Source organism: Gymnoscopelus braueri (genome assembly GCF_963280865.1).
Source record: "Gymnoscopelus braueri genome assembly, chromosome: 7".
NCBI classification, from domain to species: Eukaryota; Metazoa; Chordata; class Actinopteri; order Myctophiformes; family Myctophidae; genus Gymnoscopelus; species Gymnoscopelus braueri.
In genome coordinates, this window is record NC_137608.1 from 21,727,729 (window position 1) to 21,753,774 (window position 26,046).

At 41.1% G+C, this 26,046-nt stretch overlaps 2 protein-coding genes across 2 annotated transcripts; both read left to right on the top strand.

Moving 5' to 3' along the window:
• The first annotated feature begins 1,353 nt into the window (after nucleotides 1–1,353).
• On the top strand, nucleotides 1,354–15,767 carry letm2 (leucine zipper-EF-hand containing transmembrane protein 2). Its single transcript, XM_080432259.1, has 11 exons — nucleotides 1,354–1,587; nucleotides 2,886–2,954; nucleotides 3,606–4,134; nucleotides 7,063–7,206; nucleotides 8,368–8,505; nucleotides 8,821–9,024; nucleotides 10,237–10,356; nucleotides 11,110–11,229; nucleotides 11,930–12,022; nucleotides 12,146–12,214; nucleotides 13,168–15,767. The coding sequence occupies exons 2-11, from the start codon at nucleotides 2,908–2,910 to the stop codon at nucleotides 13,222–13,224; spliced, it is 1,521 nt and encodes a 506-aa protein (XP_080288385.1). The 5' UTR covers nucleotides 1,354–1,587; nucleotides 2,886–2,907; the 3' UTR covers nucleotides 13,225–15,767.
• A 1,783-nt stretch (nucleotides 15,768–17,550) lies between these two features.
• On the top strand, nucleotides 17,551–24,075 carry prnprs3 (prion protein, related sequence 3). Its single transcript, XM_080433123.1, has 2 exons — nucleotides 17,551–17,642; nucleotides 20,547–24,075. The coding sequence occupies exon 2, from the start codon at nucleotides 20,568–20,570 to the stop codon at nucleotides 22,026–22,028; it is 1,461 nt and encodes a 486-aa protein (XP_080289249.1). The 5' UTR covers nucleotides 17,551–17,642; nucleotides 20,547–20,567; the 3' UTR covers nucleotides 22,029–24,075.
• The last annotated feature ends 1,971 nt before the right edge of the window (nucleotides 24,076–26,046 follow it).

Sequence of the window (26,046 nt, forward strand, 5' to 3'; positions counted from 1 at the left end):
GCTTTAAGCTCATCGTTATGAACACATTATTGTAAACAAAAAAACAAAACAAGTATTCATATATGCTGCTATAGAACGACAGCATTTGAAGCGTCTTAAAATAATTCAATAAGAAATAAGGGCTGCTGTCCAAAAACAATCGGAAGATAGATTTACTGAAGGAAATGTTATTACTGACATGACATGTGATCGTGAATATTGCAATCAACATTTATAAAGATTATTAATATTTAAAAGCTTATTTTTTCCCTCTCCATTACGAGAGGAGGGTGTCACTCTCCAGCCAAAAAGGAGATCTTAGAAAGATCTACAAGTTATCAATGAAAGCGTCGCTTTGATTCGATGACTTTAGAAATCTGTTATATTTGACAAGCGACACCGTCGTACTACGGAGCATAAACACGGATGCAGTATGTTGGGGGGGTAGTGTTTTGCGCTGTGATTGGCAGGTTGGAGGCGAGTTCTAGGCTGTGATTGGCTCCTATAACCTGACGTCGCTGACGTAGCCCGCCTCTCCTGATCTGTGCGACAAGCAGTGTTGCCATGTCTGCTTATTATAAGCGACTTTGGGCTTGTTTTTCTGTAAAGTTCCTTGTAAATATTGGTAGTTGCGGGTTGTGGTTTTACTTTTTCTTTTCAAGATCTTTTTGAAAATAGCAGATATACAAGCTCATAACGCGTCGCGAATGTCAGAAAAACTCGGGCAAAAATCCTTGATTATGCGATAAAATATGCGGGTTTTTTATGTGATTTTATGCTGTGAAATTGCGGGAAGTTGGAAATATGCGGAGAGTTGTGAAATATGCGAAAAGTTGCGAAATATGTGAAATATGCGAATAGTTGCGAAATATGTGGAAAGTAGCGAAAAGTTGCGAAATACGCAAAGTATGCTATAAGTTGCGATATATGCAGGGTTTTATGTGATCATATGCGGTGAAATATGCAGGAAGTTGCGAAATATTTGGAAATATGCAAAAAGTTGTGAAATCTGCGGGGAAAAAAAAATTAAATATGTGAAAAGTTATGAAATATGCAGGAAGTTTGCGCGGAAATATGTGATTATGTGCCCTTTTTGGGAAAAAAATTACTCCCGCACAATCTGTGCCATTTGGCTGATTATGCGATAAATTATGCAATCGCATAATCACATTTTTCTGGAGGGTCTAGCAGCTCTAGCTTGTAGATCTGCTATTTTCAAATAGCGCTCAAAGTGCTCATGTGGCTGTGGCTCTAGTCTAGTGGCTTAATTTGGGCTTGGATTTCATAGACCTGGCTGCTTGTTTCTCTCACAATATCTGGCAACACATCATCAACATCCACGCATGTCTACTGTGACCTTTCAGTGCAGTCAGAGCTGCACCGAATGGAACCCGACGTTTCTAGAACCGTCTTCTTAAAAAACATACCAAAACCATAGGGGAAACGCTTTGTAAACGGCTTCAACCATGACCATGGCCGTCCTGCGTGTTTTCCGTCGCGCGACATTAATCGACCGGTTGTTTTGAATGGATTATTTTGCTCATTTTCACCGAGAAGCCTTCTTGCTACGCCCAGTCAGCAGCCATAGTTTGGACATTGACGCTGGAGGTAAGGTTCCGTCGTCACCAGACTGACTGCCATTTTCCGCTGTGCTAGCTTAGCTGCTAACCCGGCTATCAGTGGTGTAAAGTAACCAAGTACATTTACTCAAGTACTGTACTTAAGTACAATTTTGAGGTATTTTTTACTTTCTTCGGTATTTCCAGTTTTCTATACTTTTACTTGTACTCCACTACATCTCAGAGCCAAATATTGTACTTTAACTCCACTACAATTATTTGAATACTTAAGTTACTAGTTACCTTGTAGATTATTATTACAAAACATACATTTACCACTTCAGCCCATTTCGGCCATTTGACATTTGCCGATCTACAAGCTCACAATGCGTTGCATCGTAACAAATAGGAGTAAAACGTAAAAAATAAGTCGTAAAGGTAAAAAAATATGAGTACTTTTTCCACCACTGCTAAGCGGCTATGTGCTTAGGCAGAGGGTACGTTTTGTACCTCGAATGCGGCTGTTGGTGCTAGCCATGAGTAGCGTTAGCTTAACTGTCATAATAATGTCACAGGCCGGGCTAGTGCAGTAGCTAAGATGATAACAATAGCCTCCCTCTGACATTCAATGTACTCTCAGACAGAGTTCTTAATATCCCCTGATGTCAGAAGAACTACTTTCACAACGATGAGATTATATCTAAATGTATTGATGACGCTCGGTAACACGTGAGAGACGGTCCGTCTTTCATTATCTAAGGCAAAAATATTCAGTTTGCCTTTAGCTAAGCTAGCTTGCTGGCTAGATGCGGGTTGCTGACGTTCACATTTAAATGGAAAATACAATTCAAACATTCAAAGCAGACATCATTCCCCGGTGGCAGACGTTCGACCAGTGAAGTAACTAAGAATCATTTCCAAACATCACAACATCTGGATTTATAGAGTGAATCGAGTGGAAAAACACGGGAATAAAAACGAATCTTTTACGAGATTTAACTCTTCCGACCGAACGTCTTAATTTCTTGTAAAATGTTAGTGAACTTGTATTGTTGTGTATGATAAACTAGAATATAAACGGCCCGCGTTGCCACGGTAGGTTACTAATCTAAACATAAGACGATAGGATTGTTATTAGTGACATTTGCCTGTTTACGTTGGTGGCCACGTGACAAGATAGATAGGCGATGTATGTAACTTGTGGTGATGTAACGTTTGTTTGGAGGAGCTCACCACGCATGTCTCACCTCTGCCATGCCGACCAAATCACCTGGCTGATTGCTGTTGAATTAACCGTACTGAAAAGGAATTTTATGTAACAATGCTGTGTGATTTGTGTTTTAACAGGATACCTCACTCTGCCTCTGCTATGGCAGTTTTTAATGCCCAGGTGCTTCTGGCTGTCACAAGATGCAGGTAAGAGCTTGTGTCAGCAGTTACATATTATCTTCATTGTATTACTATTGACAGAGGTAGAAATCACTGGAACCACATTGAAGAATACTCCCAATAAACACAGACGCTCATCCAGTGATGTAAGACTCAGCAACTGTTTAAAAAGCAATCTCACAATGACTGAAAGACTAGGTTACTTTACTGATAGAAGATGAACTGCTTGTTTTTGACTTGGTTAATGTCCAATCACTGGGAGATGGGTGTAGCAGTTAAAGACTAGAATTATCCTTTCTACACAAATGACGATTATTGACAGGCATGTATTGATGTGAGTGAATGTGCAAAATGATGAAACATGGCCACTCACTAAAACCAACTACAGTAGCAATACTCTTCCCCAAAACAAGACACTTCTGTTAAAGTATTAATTGCCAGTAGGGGGCACACTTAGAATCATATTCATAACCCTCAGGTGTCTAGTTTAGGTACTAGCTTGTGGAAGTCAAGTTTCAGAGTCTCCACCAGACATGTAGATTATCAGTGACTGTTATGAATAGCCTGTGGCCAGGTTCTAGTTTAAGTTTTTACATATTCCTTTCTTAGACATCTTATTGCCACCTCACCTCACACTGTTAAGTAATGCCGTAACATTTTTCTTTTCACTGTCAACAGGGGATCGTATTTGCTGTCCAAGAGACAAAGCTGTTCGTCTCTCTCTTCCAAAGCCTACCTACACATAGAACGTACCGGCCATTTATCCTCCCAATACACAGCCAGGAACTCGCACCTCAGCCACCAGCACCATTGCCTCAGGACCCACACCTGTCGGACTCGCAGCTCCACCTTGCTAGCCAGGTCGCTACACAGCTCAACCGTTTGGTTCCAGGACACGAAACAAGACACTAAAGCCTCTGCAGCCCAGGATGACCCTCAGGGGACAAAGAAAGAACCCATCACCCCTTCGACCCCCACTAAACCCCCATCAACTCCCACCCCACCACCTGCTGCCACTGCGGCAGCACCACTGCCTCCGGCTCAGGAGAGGGCAGTAGTGAAAAAATCTCTATATGTGAGGATTGTGGATGAGATGAAACACTACTACAATGGCTTTCGGCTACTGGGCATCGACACCAAGATTGCCGGCAGGATGGGGTGGAGGCTGTTGCACGGACAAATTCTCTCACGCAGGGAGAGAAGGAGGGTAAGAACTGGCAGCTGTGTTGCATTTGGCCATAAGGCCATTGATTTTCCTCATCTTCCTATGTGAGCACAGCAGCAAGGCTAGGCCCAAGCATGTTGATCAGTTATGCAATGCTCAGAAGTCAATGGAATGCAAGCGATCCTGAAAAATGTTCTGTACTTTTCTGCCCTCTCCTTATCTCTTGTCTTGTCTATACTGCCCTCAGGCTACAGCATAATCACGGGTGTCTAGTCTCTACTCATTCCCATTGTTGAATAGCTTTTAGTAGAAGTAACTGCGCTGGTTATTCTGCTTTGTCACCGGTTTACTTTAGGTGATTGTTATTGAATCAATCTGATGCGTTTTATGGCAGAGGGCTGGCCGGGATGGCATGACAATCCTTCTAAACGTATTATTATGGTCTGTCTTTTACGACAGAGCCTACTGTCACTGTGCCATGGCACCTGCCCTGTCGGCCTATATTAAACTCCTGGTGTATCAGCACGCTATGTACTTGTTTACTATGCTAGTATATGCTAGTAGGTTATTCAGTTCCACAGATACTTGTGAAGTACATACAGTTTTGTAGTTAAGATCTATTCTATCAGTAAGGATTGTAAGATTTAGTATTTTCTCTGACATGCAACTAAGTTTGCTAATCAAGGGATTGTCAACAGCATCAGCATACTTTGAACAGCTATCTGAAATCCTGTTCAGTCTAGAAGCATGTGTACTTTCTGTTACAATTTGAGCATTTTTTTACAAATTGTGAATTTAATATATTTTTTATTTTAGTTAATTCCACAACCTCAGACAGCACATAGGCTAATAGCCTAGCATATTGCTATCTTTTGTGTGTCTCATTCAGTTTATTATGTTCAGTTCAAACTTTATTGTCCACTCACCTTATGGGTGCACTGTGAACTGAATAACATTTCACTTGGGAACACAAGTGTAAACAAAAGCAGTACAAACAATGAAGAAAGTGCAGACATACTATAATGTTAGGTAACTGGTAGTAACAGATATTGTAGCAATCAGGAATATGGAATTCAACAATTGCAAAGGAACAGTAATTCTTGTCCAGATAAAATCAGTCGAGAGAGACAGAAATCTAAGGATAGAGCAGGGAAGGGTGATTTTAGTTTAACCCATTAAGACCGGGGACGCATCTGCGTCTCATTTTAAGATTTCTTTGGGCTATTCAAAAATAGCAGATCTACAAGCTCATAGCTACGAGCTTGTAGATCTGCTATTTTTGAAAAATATTGAAAAAATATTTTCCAGATTTTTTTCAAAAAACTGTTGAGATTTAGATTTTTTTAAAGAATCGCCTCAGGTTTTAAAGGGTTAAACATTTCAGTTTAGTTCTGTGAGTTGCTGGCATTTCTATTTTAGTTTTTGGACACAAGTCATTTCTATTTAGGTTTAGTTAGTATTAATTGTTTTTTGAGAACCACCCCTCACTTGAAGCACCAATAATACTGTGCTAATAGTCTAGTGATATCCTGTTATAATGAACATCTTTCTTAGCCACTTTTTGTTTTGTTTTAGTTTAGTTTTTATTTATGTTTATGATGGGGCTTTCTGCATTTTTGACGCAAAAAAAGAAAAACAAAAAAAAAACGGTTTTCCTTCAATATTAATACTATTTCTAATTTAAGGCCAGTATTTAAATTTGTGTTTAGTTTTAGTTTTTCACAAACGCAACTAATTATTATAATTTTTTGATGATGATTTTTCAAGTTTCAATATAACCTTGGTTCAGAGACGGGGGAAACTTCTTCAGCCACATGGAAGCCATAGACCATATTCACACGGCGGCCATATTGGAATTTAACATTGAAAGTGCCGCCACCCGGGGTGGCTACTTTCATTGACTTCATAGAAACATGGCCGCCGTGTGAATATGGTCTATTGATCCTCCCCTGGGGGATTGATTAAGTGTTATCCTATCATTTCCTGGGATTCAGAATAAAGGCTGATGAATGTACAGTAGAGTGGCTAAATAATAGCGTAACTGTTGTCTTTGATTACAGTGATGCTCAGTACCAGGAGCTTGTTCTGAAAGTCAAATCAGCTGATGTGGTCAGCTGAGCTGGTTTCAGTTGTGTTCACAAAGCATGAAATAGGGCAGGCCATTGTAGGCAACTCTCAGGTAGGCTTTAAGTTCCTGGTGATTAAAGAGGGCTTCTCAGTGCATGTTCTCATGTTCTGTCTGGTTCGTGGGACCGTAGAGGACACTGTTACCTATTTAAACACCTGCTATCCTATTATGTTGTCAAATCAGGTACATCTGCTAAATTAAGGAGAAGTGTAGTATTTTCATATTTTGTTGCCCTTATTTTCTTAACTAGATAATGTACTGTCTCATGTATTATGTTATTATCATCATAGATTTTTATTAAAAGCTTGTCTTGACATTTTAAATTGTATTTCAACCTTTTGCTATACAAAAAAACATGAATAATGAGCTGCATTTGACTACTGTAGCTGTATACTTTCTTTAAATTCCCATTGCTAACAGACGTTTGTCAGTTAAGTTGAGGTGCAACTGTATTTTACCAAGTTCTTCTAAGTCAATTGGTGACGGAAATGATATGAATTTACTGTATGACAACAACTGAGAAACACAGGCACACCTGCATGCACAGTAACCCAAGCTGTGTGACTGCCATGACAGAGTTGTATTTGAGCTATTTTAGGAGACTGACGGCACTAAAGCACACAGTGTGCCTCTGATATACAAATGCAGTGCCAAAGACTGTCATACTGACAGCTTTGACAGGATTGGCAAGATTTCTCAAAAGGCTCACATTAAGTCTCGCTTGCCATGAGGAAACTGAAACTTCACTGGACCAGTAATCCTGGCACCTTGATGCCAGCTACTTGTGACCTGTTGACCATGATACATTACTCATGGCTGTCTCTTTCCAACTCTCTCTTTAGCTTATGAGGACCTGTGCTGACCTCTTCCGTCTTGTGCCCTTCACGCTGTTCATCATCGTTCCTTTCATGGAGTTCCTGCTCCCTGTCTTCCTCAAGCTCTTCCCAGAGATGCTGCCCTCCACCTTCGAGACAGAGTCCAAAAAGGCATGTTTACATATACACTCTGAATCAGCCTGAAGCATGACTGACTTCATGGCTCAAGTCTATCCCCTGCTTACATAACCTCCTATAGGGTGTGGGGCGGTGTACCGGTCATAGCTGATGCAAGCAGTTGGTCACAGCCATTTGAGACAATTGCTTGTGACAATGTTATCGTAACGCAAATAATGTTTAGAAAATTGCCTTGTCATATCAGATTCTCATGTGTTCAAGAAATCATGTACTGTACTGTATTGTATTGTATTGCTACCATTGTAACAATACACCTTGATATGAGTTGCCATTTTAGACCTCAAATGTCATATCAGATTTTAGAAATCATGTACAACACCCACACCTTCCCTCCCCTGTAAAGGGTTAAATCCAGTAGAAGCAGATGGTTATTTTCTGTTAGGTTCATTAGTTCTGTCAGCTCTGATTTCCCTGGTCGCTCTGGGAACACGGCTGAGTGACTCCCAGTTATGCCCACGTGCTGCTGGACAACAGAGGTGTCTGGCCTTTCAGACACGAGATGAAAAGAGCACTGGTGTTTTCACCACAGACTTGTTTTGTGACGTCATGGTGAGGGACTTTGCAAAACAATACGAAGTAAATATTGTCACATTGTGATTTTTCTTATTTTTGTATAAGGAAAATAAGAAACCCCTCTGCCACAATTTATTTGTGCTAATACTTTAGTTAAAAGTGTGAGAGAACTCACATAGGATACAGATTAAACAAGTGAAATTGGAAGTGATGACAAAATTGGAATTGGAAAACTAAAATTAATGTGTACTTTCTCCTGATTGGCTGAAGATTGGCCACCCACTTGAAATAATGTATTTTCTGTTAATTAAAGATATGGAGAGACGGGGAGACCCCTGTTACTGGACAAACACTCTATAGCAATAATTCATCTCACAATAATAGTGCTTTAACCTTTTAACAAAGAAAAGCTTTGTTTTAACCAAACAATATCTTACCCTACCTTTTTAATATGAGTATATACTGTACATCCACACTGTAACCAATAAATCTTCCATCCTATCATTGAGGCAGAATAATGGTGTAGGAGATGGACCTGGCACTGACTATAGACTTTCCTACACTGTTGTGTTTACCTTTCACAACTGCTTAAAAGTTTAATTCTGAGCTCACACTCTGCAGGAGGAGAAGCAAAAGAAGGGTCTGACTGCAAAACTGGAACTGGCCAAGTTTCTCCAGGAGACCATCGCAGAGATGGCCAGCAGGAACAAGGCAAAAACGGAGGACGAGACGCAGCGCTTCTCTACATACGTACAGAAGGTAAAACCAGAATGCTTTGTTTTGCGTTTTGCACTGTAGTTCTATTATATGGCCTGGATCATTAACTCACCTACCTGTCTGTGTTGCTTATCGCTCAGCCATTCATTAACCCGCTGCTTCTGCCAGAGCTAACAGTTGCTGCTCTGCGCAGGCAGAGATTCAAAGGTCACTCACATATACATCCCAGCTAGCTGCAAACACGTGATCAATAATGATCACTCGCGGCGGCGGCTTTGTTTCCGGTGCTTCCACACAGCCATGATTACCCTTTGCGTCATTGAACCGTATCCAATCAATGTCTGTCTCGTTGCTCAGGTGCGTCGCACCGGGGAACAGCCTACCACCAAGGACATTGTCAAGTTCTCCAAGCTGTTTGAGGATGAGCTGACGTTGGAGCACCTGGAGCGGCCCCAGCTGGTGGCTCTGTGTAAGCTGCTGGAGCTGCAGCCCATTGGCACCAACAATCTGCTTCGCTTCCAGCTGATGATGCAGCTGAGGACTATCAAGGCGGACGATGAGGTGAGATTTGGGGCACTGCTGATGTCCTCAAGCTCTCTGTACCTTACTATTGCATTTTTGCCGGACCCAGGGGGGCTTACATGAGGCTTTGTACCTGTTTTCTCCATACATGGGCACTTTGTCCTTAGGCCCCAGCCATAAAAGTCTGTCCCCCTTTCGTCCATACATGGGCATGTTTTGTACCTGTTTTCTCCATACATGGGCAAAAAACAGGTTTTGGTCACTTTGTCCTTAGGCCCCAGCCATAAAAGTCTGTCCCCCTTTCATCCATACATGGGCATGTTTTGTACCTGTTTTCTCCATACATGGGCAAAAAACAGGTTTTGGTCACTTTGTCCTTAGGCCCCAGCCACATGGGCATAGACACAGGCTGACACGTCATGTGAAGTCTGGGTCTGGCAGAACCAGGTCTCCTGGTCTTGTTTTATAGCATTTTGTCTTACCTGTTTCTGTGTTTTACTCTAAGGGTGATTTATACTTTGTTGTGCAAAGTGTCATGTGCCGAAAATAGCTGATCTACAAGCTTTACTGCTGTTGATACTATGACAACTTAATCACCTGGGGTTCAATAAGGGCTTATCTTTATCTTATTCTAATGAACAGTATGTACAGTAAGAGTTCAATATCAGGATGTCCAAAAAAAGATAAAATTGAGGTATTTAGCAGACGCTCTTATTTACAGTGTGGAAGTGGCATGAACAGTTGAGTAGAGCACCAAGAAAACAATGAAGTGCTACAAAGAAACTAGGATAACTGGTACACTAAATAACATACATGGCACCTGTGGACAAGTTACCAACATACAGTATGTAGATTCAGCAGTTTTGGAAAAGCTTTTATAGAAACTCTATCTTTAACTGCAATTCAGAAACAACATTTGGCAGATAAAATAATGTTGTGGTTGTGGTGGTGTGGTTCTGGGGTCATGGAGGGAGGATAGAGGTAGTGAAACGCTGCAGAGACAGAGTTGTGGTCAAATGAGGAAGTGTACAGGGTGGAGAGCCACCCACACTGGTGTTGAACTTTCTCTTGCAACCTGCTCATGCCGCATTTAAGACAACGCCCTATGTTTGCATGCTTATACCAAAGTGTAATTTATTTTGTTATCAGAACTTCCAGTTTTATGTGTTTTCCTTTATCTTCATGTGTTTCTCTCCTCAACACCTATTGTCCTAAACTGAATGTGATTCCATTTCCACCCTGTCTGTACAGATGATTGCAGGAGAGGGTGTGCCGGCCATGAGTGTGTCAGAGCTGCAGGCTGCATGCCGTAGTCGAGGGATGAGGTCCCTGGGTCTCACCACCGACCAGCTACGTCAGCAGATACAGCAGGTGAGGCTTTATACCGCATTCACACTAGAGGTGACAAAGCAACAGGCTACGACTACAAGTCATTTTCGATGGAAGCCAGCGACATGAAGCTACAAACTGTCGCTGACACTTGTAAAGAACTTCTACACAAGAACAATATTGAATTGAATTGTTTATGACATAGTGAATCGTCAAAATGTTTTTATTTTATCCATTTGCAATCACCTTCTCTCTCCCCACAATTCCTGCGCTGTTCCGTAAATGGAAGAAATGCCATTAATTCTTAATGGTAACCAATTCCCTGTGCTATTTAACCCTACCCTTTTCATCTACACAGTATGGCTTGAGTAACACAGCAGCGACTCGGCAGCAATGTACCTTCGCACACTTGGTCACTTTTTTGTTTTTGTCATTGCTAGTGTAAATGCAGCGTCAAAACATCAGTTCCGTAGTGTTGAGTTTGTTGATGTATTCAATTAGCCTTTTTTTTTAGGGAAAATTGGAACACAAATTTGCTGTTTTTATTTGATGTAATTAAACCGGCTCAATGTATGAGTAGTTCAACAAAGTGTTAAGAGATTGTCTCTGTTTTTTAAATGTATGACTTATGTAAATGCCTTGATTGAAGATTTATTTTTACAGTTTTTAAAAAGACTCAATTGTTTTACTTATTTATTCCTTATTACTTCGGATTCAATGTGATGCAAGATGTTATATGTTATAACCGAAAGCAGTGATCTCAAGTCGGTGGCTTCTGTGGTTTTCTCCTGGTAGTGGCTGGACCTGCATCTGAAGGAGAATGTGCCTCCATCCCTGCTGCTGCTCTCCAGGGCCATGTACCTGACGGAACTCAGACCTAAAGCTCCCGTCATCCCCCCTGTACCTAAACTAGAGGTTAGATGCACACATACTCAGAAAAAGTCAACATCTACAGCCTAGTTAACTCATTCAGTGCCTGACTTATTTCTGGCAGTTTGGCTCTGAGTGCCAGAGCCAAAAATACATTGTAAAAAAAAAAGTGCTTAGGAAGCGAGATACAGCCTTTTTCAGTAAGATGTTAAACAAGAAGTGAATGGAGCAGCAAATCTTCAAATCATGATATCTTGGGTTCTGAAAAAAAAAATTCAAGACATTTTTTTTCACCCTGGGCTTATTAAAAACGTGACGTCGGTGACGTCAATGGCACTGAATGAGTTAAATCTAGTAAGCTGAGGCTGTTGTACAGTCCCATGAATGTACATATTAGAGAATCAGAGCAGTGCACATGAAAGTCCAGTGTTGCTTTCGGGTCGTTGAGTAGATGGTATGCAGGTCACGGACACTATGTTCCGGCCAGCTCAGTAAACCAATAAGTCGTACTCTGAAAATCTCCACAACTTGTATAACTCCTTTCATTGTTCCTGGCTCTTCCAAAGGGGCTCTTATTTGTACCCTGAATAACATGACAATAATAATAAAGGATGGTACTGTATAGAGACTTTTGTGTTGGCAATGGTACATCTCCTGAAAGTATCAGATAGACTGTCATATTGTTCACAATCTTCTTTTTGGGAGGGAGGGAGTGGATGATCTTATATTTTTGTTGTTTTTGTAGAAATCTAACCCCCCTCCTGTGGAGAATACAGAAGCAACCTCTGCCTCCAACGACAGGCTGGCCGACCCTGCCCTGGTCATCAAAGACAGACCGGTCAGCGCACTCCTTTGATATACCACAAAAATACACCGAAAGTTTCATAAGTTCCACAAGGCTCTCGAGTTTTTAGAAATATTTTCGATCTAATGTGTCTTTCTGTCCATTTGTCTGTCCAAGGTAGAGGAGGTGAGAGACAAGGCCCCTGTGCTGTCAGACAAACCTCTGTCTCCTGCTGAAGTCCTTCAGGTAAGTCTCCATGGAGCACAGGGTTTTGTGTTGGAACCAGTATGACATTAGAGCCAAGGCAGGGCTTCTAATCCAGTTAGTTTCTGCTGCTGGACACTTCATTCAGCTCATGTCTGTATCAGTATGAACCCTTTATGTACCTTCATGGTGTTACTGCTTGCTGTTGAGAAAAGCAGGCCAGACATGGAACTTATGTCGCCACCTACTGGATGTGTTCTTCCCTGCTTCATTGCAAAAGGTAGTAGTAGTATCCTCTGAGGACTTTCTGCTAGAAAGGGGACAGGGGCATGCCCCCTAAGCTTCAAATAACATCCAAAACTGATGAAACAGCAAGCTTTCTGGCTCACTGTGTCACAACATTAACTCCACGTTCCTAAGATCACAGGTTGAAATCCCACAGCGAGTATACTTGACTCTAAAGCATATCCTGACAAATGTTAAGTTAGTGTGATTTGGTGTGGAAGGAAAAAAGGAGGGGGCAAGTACAGACCCCTGGGGTTCCGCGGCCAATGAAGTATATAAGGTTTAAGTGGTTAAATACCCATTGCCAAGTTGAAATTGAAGGCACAACTTATTTGTGTCCAACATATAACATACTTTATATGTCTAAATATCAGTTGATATGTGTGAAGTGTCATATTTGTCCTAAAACATATGTGAATTCACATCACAATCCTTTGGGAAATAACTTGAGTGTGTGTGCGAAATTGGAAACCATGTATGAAATTAGAAACGGTGTACGGATAATTGGACACCATTCCGCTAGGTAACTGAAGACTTTGAGGTTTCATTGTAGCATAGGTTAGACGAGCGACCAAAGTAGGTTACCGTATGTCCTGTTTTTTTATTTCATGTTTTTATTGTTATTACAAGTCCTTTATTGTATTTGACAAAGTTGAGTTAAAGAGATCTAAAAAGACTGCCGCTAAACTAAACTGTCACTACTTCCACAGGCCAAGGCAGCTACAGATGTGGCTCAGAAGAGCAAGATGAGTGCCAATGGTGTCTAAAGTGGGGCAGGGGTCTCGAGGTCTGGACTGGATGGAAGACAGACTTGGCCGTGGCACCTAGTGTCGGTGCAGCAGACACACGTTAGGCTATCAGCTGTGGACAACGCCATGGCTTGCCTCTGCTTTATCTCTCACAGCCTTTTTAAACATCTTCTAATCCTCTCTCTAGGCCAGAGCGATAGGAGGCTCTTGGCTTGGCCTGACTCAAAATGTGTCGTCCCAGTCCCGCAACACAGGTGCCACATGGATCTTTGGTCCAGGACTCTTGTCCCCTGCTCTCCATTCTCCTTCTGTAGTAAACCCCCCGAAAGACGTTTTACTGCCAGTTTGAGCACACACATGCTTTCAGCTTAACTTCAGCAGCCTCTAGTCTGTATCTTCACCCACCATCCTTTCCTAATTCATGCACTCCATTCAGTTGCCACTGTACCAGTACAGGTGGACTGTGTATTGTTAACCTGGCGTTTCACTGGACTGGCAGACCACTGGCGGTGGGATGCAACTGATTTACTGTCCGTGAGGAGATGGCCCAGTCTGGTTAACTGTGTGGATGGGGTCCCCTCTGGTCTAGACCATCTCCAAAAGCTCCTCCTTTTGTATATTTGTAAATACCCTGTACATTTATCTCAGTGTCTGACATCACAGCAGCAGCTGCTTTGTACAGTTTGCTATGCAACTCCCTTACGTTATCTAAAACGAAGCAAAAGTTCTATGAACTTAAACCTTTTATCAGTTTTTATTTGTTCTGATTGTTTCATCGTTAAAAGTGTTAGTTCAGACAGTAGTGGGAGTGAGCTGATGAGAGATGTTTTTCTGATTGATTGTTGGACTGCACTGTAATCTTAAGTAATCCACAACAACAAAACTACAGAAACCTCGTCATTCTGATGACCTACTGATCTGGACTGGCCTATTCGCAATGAATGAAGTGGCATTGTGTAAGCACTAGAAGCTGTAAATGGCAAGCAAACACGGGTTAATTATTTTGATTGTAAGAAAGAGTTCACTCCTTAGTCCTTGTGAGAGTCTGCAGTGATGTGCAGTCTGCCTCCACCGGTAAGAAACTGAACCGACAATCTGTGTAAAATTTGCCTATTTTTTTTTTGTATCTGAATATACCGTGTATATATTGTCTTTTAACACAACGATGCTACGCCCTTTGATTTGTGGTAATTGAACATTGGAAGAAAGATATATTTGGCGCTAATTGGCTGCTACTGGATGTTTCCCATGTCCTTTGTTTAAGCTCAAATGTAATTAGAATTGTCTAATAATTTATTGGAGTAGCATTTAAATTCTGAGGCCACTAATGACAGTTACACAAAGTTTTAAAGTTTTTTTGTTTTTGTTAGTATAATATTTTGTAATATGGTTCCTGAAGAGCTGAAATAATATGAGTATGAAAGGCCAATTTACCCTGTTTCATGAAGCGTTGGCTTTGAAGGTTGTCAATCGAAGGTTTACCACGAAAACGTACTGTATGCTTGTGTGTGTGTGTGTGTGTGTGTGTGTGTGTGTGTGTGTGTGTGTGTTTGATGATGCCTTAGCCCTTGGGAGAATTGTTTTACATAAAGTGGATATTTTTATCCCCCCCCCCCCTTCATTCAGACTAACCATAACATCCATTGGCACCAGATTCTCACTCTCTGGATTAAATTAAAGAAATTGGCATTTTCCTCCTATTGCACCTTCTTTATTGACACCCATGTTCATGAGGTGCCATTGGGTGAATGGCACCTCATGAACATGGGTGTCAATAAAGAATGGGCATTTTGTTTTAAATAAAGGGTGAAAGGCTTTGGTTTTATTGCATTTTTATTATTTTCAAAGTATATTGGTTGCACATCCTGCCATTTCATTTTATGCTTGGTTTGAGAATTGTGTGCACATTGGCTTTCATGGCAACGTGTCAATGGCGCCTAGTTGCATGGATGCACTTTGACCTGTTTCTCTTCTGTGGAATCCCACCCTAGTCCATCCTCTACCATTATCGTCATTGGCAGAAGTGGCAGAAAAGTCACATTTTCGATGTCAAGTCACAGAATAGAAACATGTAAACGGTTACAGTAAATTATCTCATATTATGTGCTGCTCTGCTGCCAAATCTAGCCAAGTCTCCCCTCAAAGCAATGTGTAGATCTACATTGATTTATAGGCTAAGCAACAGACTAAGTCAGGAAGTTAGTGTCTTGAGGTAGAGGTAAATGTTCCATTTCAAACATAACAACATAGTCAGAAAGGCATCATGTTTGTGTGTGGCTCTGCATACTTTGTGATGAGTTGATCTGGACGACAGTTTTCTCACCCTGCCCATTTGATCACTGATACTGTGTGTTGCATAGGCCATTGAACAATGTATCTGCTGTTTTATCCGTATTAGTGGGAGTGACTAGGCTGTAAAAATGTTTGTAGCTTATTATTTCCATTTAAAAGTGTTGCAGTCAGATAACTCATTGGCCTGTTAAGATAATGCATTGTACCGTGTCAAATGTGTATTTGGGAGATTAAAAGAATACACATGATTAAAGTCATGAAACTCTTTACTATTGTGGCTTGTATTTTCATGTCAACAATATGTAGACAATCAATCAATACAACTCAAACAGTCCATTCAAAGGTTTACATATCTTTAATAATCTTTCTTATGCTTTAGTGTGCTCTGATGTGGTCTAGTACGTGATGGCATATTGGTTAAGCTGTGGTTGCTAACGAAAAGATACGATCTTTTTGCGTTGATCTTTGGTAATGCCTCCGTTATGAGTATGACTAGATTGTCTCCACTGTATGACCGTTTATATTTGTGAACAGCAGATGGCGTCATTATTCAACAATAGTTGAGAATTGAGGACATGGGGACAGTGAGTAATGGCATGCATGCATATCTTATGCTTCGGTGCTCTCTGATCTGGTTTAATATGTCATAATGGCATTGTAGTTTAGCTTTGTTAGCTATCGAAAATATGTGATATTTTGCAGTGTTCTTAATGCCTCAGTTATGACTAGATTGTGTCCACCGTACAACTGTTTATATATGTGACCAGCAGATGGCGTCGTTATATTCATTGAGAATCTCTTTCAGCCTTCAGTCATCACATTATTCGTAAAAGTATTCATGTTAAAAGAAGATTAATTAAACATCTAAAATGAAAACGACACATGTCAAACATAAGACACCGTATTTGGGCAATGGGGTAAAATCAATATACAATAAGTAAAAAATAATAGCATAATAGCAACACATGGCATTCAAAAAGCCCTATTAATGGCAATAAAGAGAAAATAAAATGGCATCATCACATCTTGTGACTATCCCGTAAGCCTGCTTATATATAGCTTGCCATAACTGTTATTCTGTGTAACTGTGTCACCATTCTTGACACCCTGCCAGGCTAATTAAAACTCTACTCTTGTAGAGCTCCCACGTGACTTTCCACTCTGACCCGTGTTCATTAGAAACCATACACCTAAATCCTAAAACAAACACCTCACTGATGACCTAAAGCTTCGGGGTGGAGATGTATCAAGGACTGCTCCTGTCTTTTAATAATAATAACAAGCCTTTAAGTGTGGCAGACTGGCAGTAGCTAATCTGTTTTCCCTAAAATATGTAAAACAAATGTGGACCATAATAATAAAGTATATAGAAGCTGTATACCTTATTTTTCCCAGCGTTGTTTTAGCCTACATACTCTAACTAACAATATGGGATTATATTCATTTCCACAAGAAGGTATGACGCAGTGGTGTAAAGTAACTAAGTACATTTACTCAAGTACTACTGTCCTAAGTACAATTTTGAGTTTTTTTTTTAAATTTTTAAAAGTAGTATTTCCAATTTTCTGTAGGCCTACTTGTATTTCTACTCCACTACATCTCAGGCAAATATTGTGCTTTTACTCCACTACAATTATTTGAAACTTTAGTTACTTTGTAGATTTCTATTATCATTATAAAACCTAAATTAACCACTTCAGCCCTGTATACATTTCGGCCATTTGAAAGTAGGCGACGTGACGCATTGTGAGCTTATATACCTGCTATTTTCAAAAGACTTTTATACATTTAGATGTTATACATTTGAATACTTGGGACAATCTGCATTATGAGTACTTTCTACTTTTGGTACTTTAAGTACCTTTGGATGCCAATACTTTTGTACTTTCACTCAGATGTTGAATTCCGGACTTTTACTTGTAACAGCGTATTTATTTCTACAGAGCAGTATCGATACTTTGTATTTTTTTCCACCACACTGTCGTGAAGTGATGTCATCTGCTGGGTCTGGGAATTGTGAATGAAGCTCCGCCCTCTCATCGCTGCTCTGATGTTCAATTCAGTGAAACGGCCAGTTCACAACAGGGCGGAGGAGGCCGAGGGACACAATTAACAACAAGCACCACTTTTGCACCGAACGCAGGGTAAGAAAACTCATCTTTACACATAACTACGAGTTTGTTGACAGGGTCGGTTGTGACATATTCTAGTTGTGCTTGTGTTCTCCGACAGCAACTTGATTAAAAGGAGCAGGTGTTTTCTGGAAATAGATCCCAGACCGTTACACACGGACATCATGACGCCCAAACCATTGCGCCACACGATGCCTCGACCCCCCCATCATTATATACTCAGGGATGCGGGATTTTCCTGTGTTTTGCCCGTAGTTCTAGAGCTACCTATAGAGAAAACATGCCCATACATGTTTATGTGCTACCTATGAACCATGGCTACAGATGATGCCAAATAATTGATTGTGTTTTATCTTTCTTTCAAGTGCTCACACATGCTGATAGAGAAAGATAGAAATAGCCTACAGCTATAGAAATATAGCGACACTATATAGGCTTTGTAACATAGAAATATTGCGTCATTCACAAATAATAATCAACACAAACGAGTTTACGTTTGCTTAACCGTAAATTAGATACCACACGCTTGTGAATTATAACGTAAGAGGCTATATATAGCGCCATTTTGAAACGGGTAGCCTATTCTATTTAGGACCTATAATGCCGTTTAGATGTAAAAATATTATAACATTATTTGTTACACTTCTGTGTTGCCGTTGGTCTGATGAACATGACTGAACTGGAAGGCTATATGACAATAGAACAGAACGGCATAGTCTGCTGTCTGTCTGCCCATGTTCTGCAGACATTATGCTACACCCTGGTTCCTACAGTAGATGGCCTGTGGCATTCCCAGCATAGTGTTAATGAATGACACTGGATGTGTTTTTCAGCAGATAAAGTGACTTATAAATGTCCCCTTGCCAGACTTTCTGATCACTCCCTGGCTGGCACACAATGTCAGAGAACGTCACTAAGGTTTCTATGTTAAATGATTAACATTAACGCTGTGTATAGCCTACTATGATGGTCGTCATTTCCACCCTGAAATTTTGAAAATGTGCCTAAAACACAAATGCTAAACCAAGGAAGAAAGAGTGTGCACACTGTTTAGCTATCCCCATGCAAAATGACTGTAGCTCATATTATGAGACAATGACGCCCATTGTTTAGGTTTCCTGTGTCATCATGGTATATTTAAGCTAGGCAGATGGATGCCCCCTTGGGACAGATGCCTGTTGGGAACGCCTGCCCCTCCGGGTATCTTGCACGGTGCACCTGTTGTCAGATTTGACCATAATAGTACTTTTTTTTTGTTGTACAATTTTGTTCATAGAAGTGAAACAATGAAAGATCAGGTCACTCATATGGCCATTAAGCCAAAGAGGACAATAACCCCAGACAGTCACTTCCAATACTAGCCAAAACACCCATAAGCAGCCAATAGCATGGAGCTGCATATTAAAAGCGGTTACGTGTCTCATTAGACCCACAGGCACACAAGATGTGGTAGTGCAATGATTAAAATATTAAAACATAAATGTGAATATTGCAATTATGTTCAAATAGCAACCTGCTGAACGAGCATTCATATTTTGGGGGCTGGCCCTAGAAATAACTACAGGACATTAAATGCTTGCTCTTAAAGGCCGGTCCACACCAATGCAACTCCTTGCAACTCCAACTACTTGCAACTATTATCCCCAAATGGCACCGGTCTGCAACTGGTCAGTCCAGACTTTTGCAATTTCAACTGGTTTTAACTAGTTCATTCTGATAACGTATTTTTTTAAAATCTGCTCTGTAAAGTGACTTTGAGTACCTAGAAAAGAGCTATATAAATCGTATGTATTATTGTCTCCGCCGTAGGTGGAGAATATGTTTTCACTTCGTCCCGCCGTGTGTGAGCAAACATTGTTAGCCAAGCTAACATTGGGCAAGCTCCACGTGACACGTGTCAATTTGTTGACACCAATGCCTCTGATTGGCTAGAGGGACGCGTGACGAAATAAAATTCTATAAATAGGTGTGTCACTTCAAAAAGTTTTTACTTTTTGAAGTGAGGTAAAACAGGATCAATCAGACTTGATTGGAACAGTACCTTCAGTAAGTCCAAATCACCCGTCTGTGCGTGTGTGTGTCCCTCTGAGAACACCTAACATTGGTCAAGCAAAGGCGCAGAAGGCCAAAGCTAAGAAAGCATACTCATCTACAATTGTAACACAGAAGAGGACTAGAGTTGAAATGATCCCACAACAAAGCCGAAGTCTTAATACGTGTCAATATGTTGACATCAATGTCTCTGATTGGCTAGAGGGATGCATGACGAAATACAATCCTATAAATAGGTGTGTCACTTCAAAAAACCGTTTACGTTTTTGAAGCGAGGTAAGACAGGATCAATCAGTCTTGATTGGAACAGTATCTTCTAGTCCAAATCACCCGTCCGTGCGTGTGTGTGTCCCTCGTGCGTATGTGTGTAACATTGGTCAAACAAAGGCGCAATAAATAAAATAAAAATTGGATCTCTTTTTTTCATCGTATCTTTTTTTAAACATTTTTTAAACATTTTTTTAAACATTTTTTTAAACATTAGAAGACAAAATATGATTTTTAAATCATTTTTTTTTGAATAAATATTTCTTTAACATACACCTTTTTATTTAACTAAAATATATATATTTTACCCTACTGTATCTCATTAGTTATTGCTATGATAATATAATTGCTATAGTCTGCTGGCGGAGACTTGTGCTCCGAGGAGCACATTTTCTAGTTATTATTATTATTATTATTATTAAGCTGCAACTAGTTGCATTGGTGTGGACTGGGCTTAAAGTTCTTTCCATTTTTGGATCATTTACATTTTCAGTTTCATGGTTACTGTTAGAGGCTGGTGTGTGTTCTGAGGGAGCTACATGAACTGGCTGTACACAAGTATTGGTATCTTATATTTTATCCCCTCTCTCTTCCCAGGTTTTCTCTCTGCAGTGCAAAATGAAGTTGTCTACAGTAGCTGTGCTGTGCCTGTCTTTGCTTTTGAGCCACACCCATTTCTCCCTGGCAAAAGGAGGGAAAGGGGGAGGAGGCTTTGGGAAGACCTCTAACCGCGGTGGAGGCTCCTCCAACCGTAACACAGGAAGTCGAACCAACCAAGGATCTACCTATCCCAAACAGCCACAGCCAGGCATTCCTAATCAAGGGGGCAACCCTGCTGGAGGATACCCCAACCAAGGGGGCTACCCCGCTGGAGGATACCCCAAACAAGGGGGCTACCCAGCTGGAGGATACCCCAATCAAGGGGGCTACCCTGCTGGAGGATACCCCAATCAAGGGGGATACCCTGCTGGAGGATACCCTAACCGACAGGGTTACCCAGCAGGAGGATACCCCAACCAAGGTGGCTATCCTGTTGGAGGGGGGTACCCAAATCAACCTGGCAGAGCAGGAGGATATTACCCTAACCAATACCCAGCTGGTGGCTATGGTGGATATGGTGGTGGAGCGGCACATCCTGGAGGCTATGGATATGGTGGTTATGGTGGTGGAGGTGGATACATAAACCGCAACCCCAACAACCAAATCATGAGCCCTGGCTATGGAGGCAGCTATGGATATGGGGGCCATGGTTACGGTGGTGGTTCTCCATTTTCCCGCTCGGTTCACGGAATGGGAATGGGTCCCTCTGCGCAATCCAGAGGTTTTGGGCGCACTGCATTGCTGGCAGCTGGAACAGGGGCTGTGGCGGGGATGGCACTGGGCTATGGACTGGGAAGGTTCCCTCGTCCACATTTCCCCTTCAACAACCATCAGGAGGAGCAATACTATAACCACTACATGTACAAAAGATATGGCACCAGGTCCACTGACGAGAACGACTACAGCAGAGACTATAAATTCAGCTCACCCCCTGTACAATATGACAAGTACATGGATGCATGCATGAAGAGGACAGATCTGCTACCCGCAGAAAGTCCACGGAAAAAAAGTGAACCCACCACCACCACCACCACTACTACCACCACTACAACGACTGCTATCGGTGCCTCAGCCTCAAACAGTGTTGGCAACAACACATTGGAGAGTAATGGCAACAACACATTGGAGAGTAACAGCTCCGCAACGGATAAGCCTCTGACCCCTGCACCCATAACCCCCCCACCGGCAAAGCAGCCCGGCGTAAAGCCTCTGCCTCCGGCTTCAGTAGACGTCAGTGATGATGATGACGAAGATACAGTCAGCATTGTGGAGATTGGCTACCCTGCGCTGATTGAGCAGCTGAAGGCCAGGAGGTGTGTGGAGCTCTACATGGTGTACTCTGAGAAATACATGGAGAGGAACGTAGGAGGACCCATCGGAGCGTCACCGCGCCCGGGGACAAGCCTCCATGGTCTTCTAACTGTGGTCTCCAGCACTGCGCTGATGCTACTGAACAGCAACATACTGATGTTGCACTGAGACATTCACGAGGCGTTGGAGGAGGGGTGGGGTTGGGAGACAGTGAAAGCAGGTGCTACACGGATGAGGAGTGACAATGGAAGTGAACGGGATGGGGGTGGTGTGTGTGTGTGGTGGTGGGGGGGGGGTGGGGGGTGTAGACCGCAGTGCATACAATGATTATTTCATTACATTATTCCGAGTAGCATAAAGATGGAGAGAGTAAAGAACAGGTGGTGTATGTTTGCACTCTGACTCATTGGGACACTTTATATTTTGTGTGGGTATATAGTTTTCCTTTTTTTGTTTGTTGTATTGTTTATTACACCAGATGTAGGCATTGTATCCTTGTGCACGTGCATGGCTGACACAACAAAGCTGGCAGACTACATTGCAATCCCCCAAATACAAATTTAAATGGAGAATTAAGCTAGATCAGTGAGGTGCCCAATCATAAGCCCTGCACTGCCAGTTTCCTTTCCTGGAAGAGAAGGAGCCCATGAACTGCACTGTGCTGGAAGTTATTCATGGCCATGGGGGAAATAGGCCCATTAAATCCAATTTAGGTTGCATTAAACAGATTTTCTGTGCAAAGGATGCAACAAGATCTCTCTGGGTTTGTTCGAGCCTCACTCTAGTCTAAACACTGAAGCTTGTGGTGGGAACATGTGCCAATCTCTGGTTGGCACAAACACAAAGCATCTACAAAAATGTGAAAGAAATTGAAAAGTACTGAGTGGCTATGTTGATTATAGAATAAAGAATTATTATTCATTCGATAAGGTCAGTCTTTGTTTCATTAATTTCAAGTAGTTTAATATTTGATTCAAAGTTGTTTGTGGGAGCTGGTACTCTCTCTTCCCTGCCCCTCTGTTTGTCTGTCAGTGGGGGAGGGCGGTTAAAGTTAGCTTGCACCTGTGGGGTTTATAAAGGTGTAGCCATGGCGATGATCTGTGTAAACAACATGGAACTGCAGGGTAAGAATGGAGTTGAAACTGTCATGCGTACTAACATCAGTCAGAGAGGCAATGGGGGTGGAGAACTATGTAGTCAATGAGCTAAAAAACGATATCGATATCAATTAATGAAGGATCAAAATACTGTAACTCTTACTATGACTTAAATCTGCAGTCTGCCAATGTGTTAACGTAACTGCTTTCATACCAGCAATTATAATATTACTAATACTACCAATTCTGTAAGCGTAAATTGTCTATGATGCAACATACAGTATCTACTGGATTATTGTCACTTAATCAGTGTAAGGCATGAGAAGAAATGCAAATCGCAAATCCAGGTTAATTATTTAACACTAATTTTATGTAGATGAACTGATGAAGAATGCTGCAACACTTCACAAGAAGAGAATCCATTCTCATTGTTCTTACATACTCACCGGATATAGCATCATTACATCCATTGACCTTTGACTCTGCTAGTGTTGTTTGTAGAATGTGCTTATACTGTCCATTTACCATTACTGCATATCTAAAAACTAAATCTTTGTGTCCACACACACACACACTGTACGTATATCCACTCCACTAGTGAGTGTTTACTCTCTAGCCTGATTGTAAATTGTTCTGTAAGTGCTCTTATGTAAGGCTTGTAATGTGCAGATGTTAAACTGACCTCGATCTTGCATTCTTACCCTAGGGTTCTGGTTGATGGGTTGGATGTCAGTATCTAAACTAAGATTTTTATATCATGGAAGTCATGCTTGTTCTATGAACTGAAGTGTGTTTTATGTTATGTGTTATGTTTCTACATTCATTGTCTAAAGCTTTAATGTATTTGAGTATATCCCATGTAGAGAAAATCAAGGTGGTGTTTGCATTCCACAGCATTTATTTTGTTGGCTTTTACATTCAGAAATATAAATTCTGAATGTAATATTCAAGATCCCATAGAATCAGCCCTGTAACTTCATCCTTTCTTGTCACACAATAACGCGAACATGATCATGGTGAAACGTTTGTCAGATTTGCATTGTAATTGGGCCTCTATCATGTGACTTGCACTTTTCCCTTGCCTAAGCTTGGCTTGTTTAATAAACTTCTTAATCCACTATGTGCTTTTCTTGACTCATTTGTGCAATAAAAAAATGCCATGTTTTTGTTGTGCAATGGTTTTAGTGGAAGTTACTCCAAGATAATATTTTGCCTGTTCACAATTTTGGGGCGAACTGAATACTACTTCCTCTTGTTTTGTTTAGGCTTTTAACTTGGGTTATGTGAGATAGGAGAGTAGACTACAGTATATAGCCTTCTATCTGTTGTAGAGAGAGGGGATGCTGATTTGATACTGAGGGGAGTGGTCAGGGAAATGACATTCAGGCCCAGAATTGCCAGCCCAGAACACCCACTGCATTTTGGCTTATTAAAATGATCCTTCCGCTTCAATATTGTTGAAGCCTATAATTGTTGATGCCAAAACATAGTGTATTTATGAAGGACTACATGTGACACCACATCGGCACTGTTATGGCAACACTACTAGTTTAAAGGTTATTATATGAAGCATACGTGACGGATTGTCATCACTTATGCCATGGGTTGTTATAACGTACGGTTCAAGAGTTGGATGCCAAAATGTGAAGCGACCTGTTAAAGGACGACTTCACCGCTTTACAACCTATCTTCATATAATTGGTCCTCACTAATACTCATAATAAAATGGTACAATTTCTTTCTACTCGGTCTGTGTCTCAGAGGATAGTTCAGAGTCCCGTCTACCAGTGACATCATCAATGGGGAATCCAAGCTAATAGAAACTGCAGGCTTTCTATTCCTGGAAAGTTGCAATGCAATAAAAGAAGCCATTGTTCTCGTGTTAATAAAAATCTAAATAAGAAATGTGAAATCTGGTTGGAAAAAAAATCATGCCTAACGATGATGTCACTGGTAGACGGTTTCTGGACTGTCCACAGTCCTCCTATGAGACACAGGCCGAGTAGAAAACAATTGTACCATTTTATCATGAGTATTAGTGAGGACCAATTATATGAAGATAGGTTGAAAAGCGGTGAAGTCGTCCTTTAATGCCACCATGAGGCAGATTTAAAAATGTGGGGTGTCAGTTCTTGAGTTTTGGACAGAATCTGTAGGAGTAGTAGCAAAAAGTATGTAATACAACAAATTTGGGACAGGCCTACCAGGAGTTTGCGTGCAAAGTTACACGAAGATCTGCTTTCTGAAAATCTCTAAGAACGTAAAAGAATGTTGAAACTTGTTTTCATTCAGAAGCAGCAGCGCATTCTGCCCTAAGGGATGGTGGCAAAATAATACTGACCATTGTGAGGAACCTTTCACTGAACGTTCACTGACATTGATACTGATACATTGACGCCTAGAGCGGAATTCCAAATTTAACCAGAGAAGACATGGGCTTGTTCTCGTGTTTTCTTTTATGTCTTTCTCTGATGTCTCTCTCTCTCTCTCTCTCTCTCTCTCTCTCTCTCTCTCTCTCTCTCTCTCTCTCTCTCTCTCTCTCTCTCTCTCTGTCTCTCTCTCTCTCACAAACACTCTCTCCCCTACTGTACATTCTTTGTCTTCTCATAATTGACCACTTTGCTTCCACTGTCTTGTTTAATCTCGCAAACTGATGGACTATTTGGCACTATGGTATATCCAGGACTAAAGTATCGTTTCAAGCATATTTCTATGATTTTCCATTTCATTGGTAAAACAAGGTTTGTATTTAGGACTGAGTTTGACCTTTGGTCAAATAATGTAAGCCAGAGAGAGATTTCACCCAACTTAGTGTGGGCTCAGCTGTAATGCAATCAGTTCAGAGTTCCTGGCCTTTATAGAGCACAACAGTCATTTTGATAAACCTTTTGTTTCATGGTTCAGAGGCATTGACACCCTCTGTCTTGTTTTGATTATCAGAAGAAGTCTTTTGTATTCATTTAAACTAATCAGAGTAATCATTGTTCCTTCCTGGGCCAATCAGCTACAGACAGGATATGTGTAGTGAATGGTTGGAAGCCAGGTCAAGATGACAGTAAAATATATACACTTTTATTATTCTTCAGTCT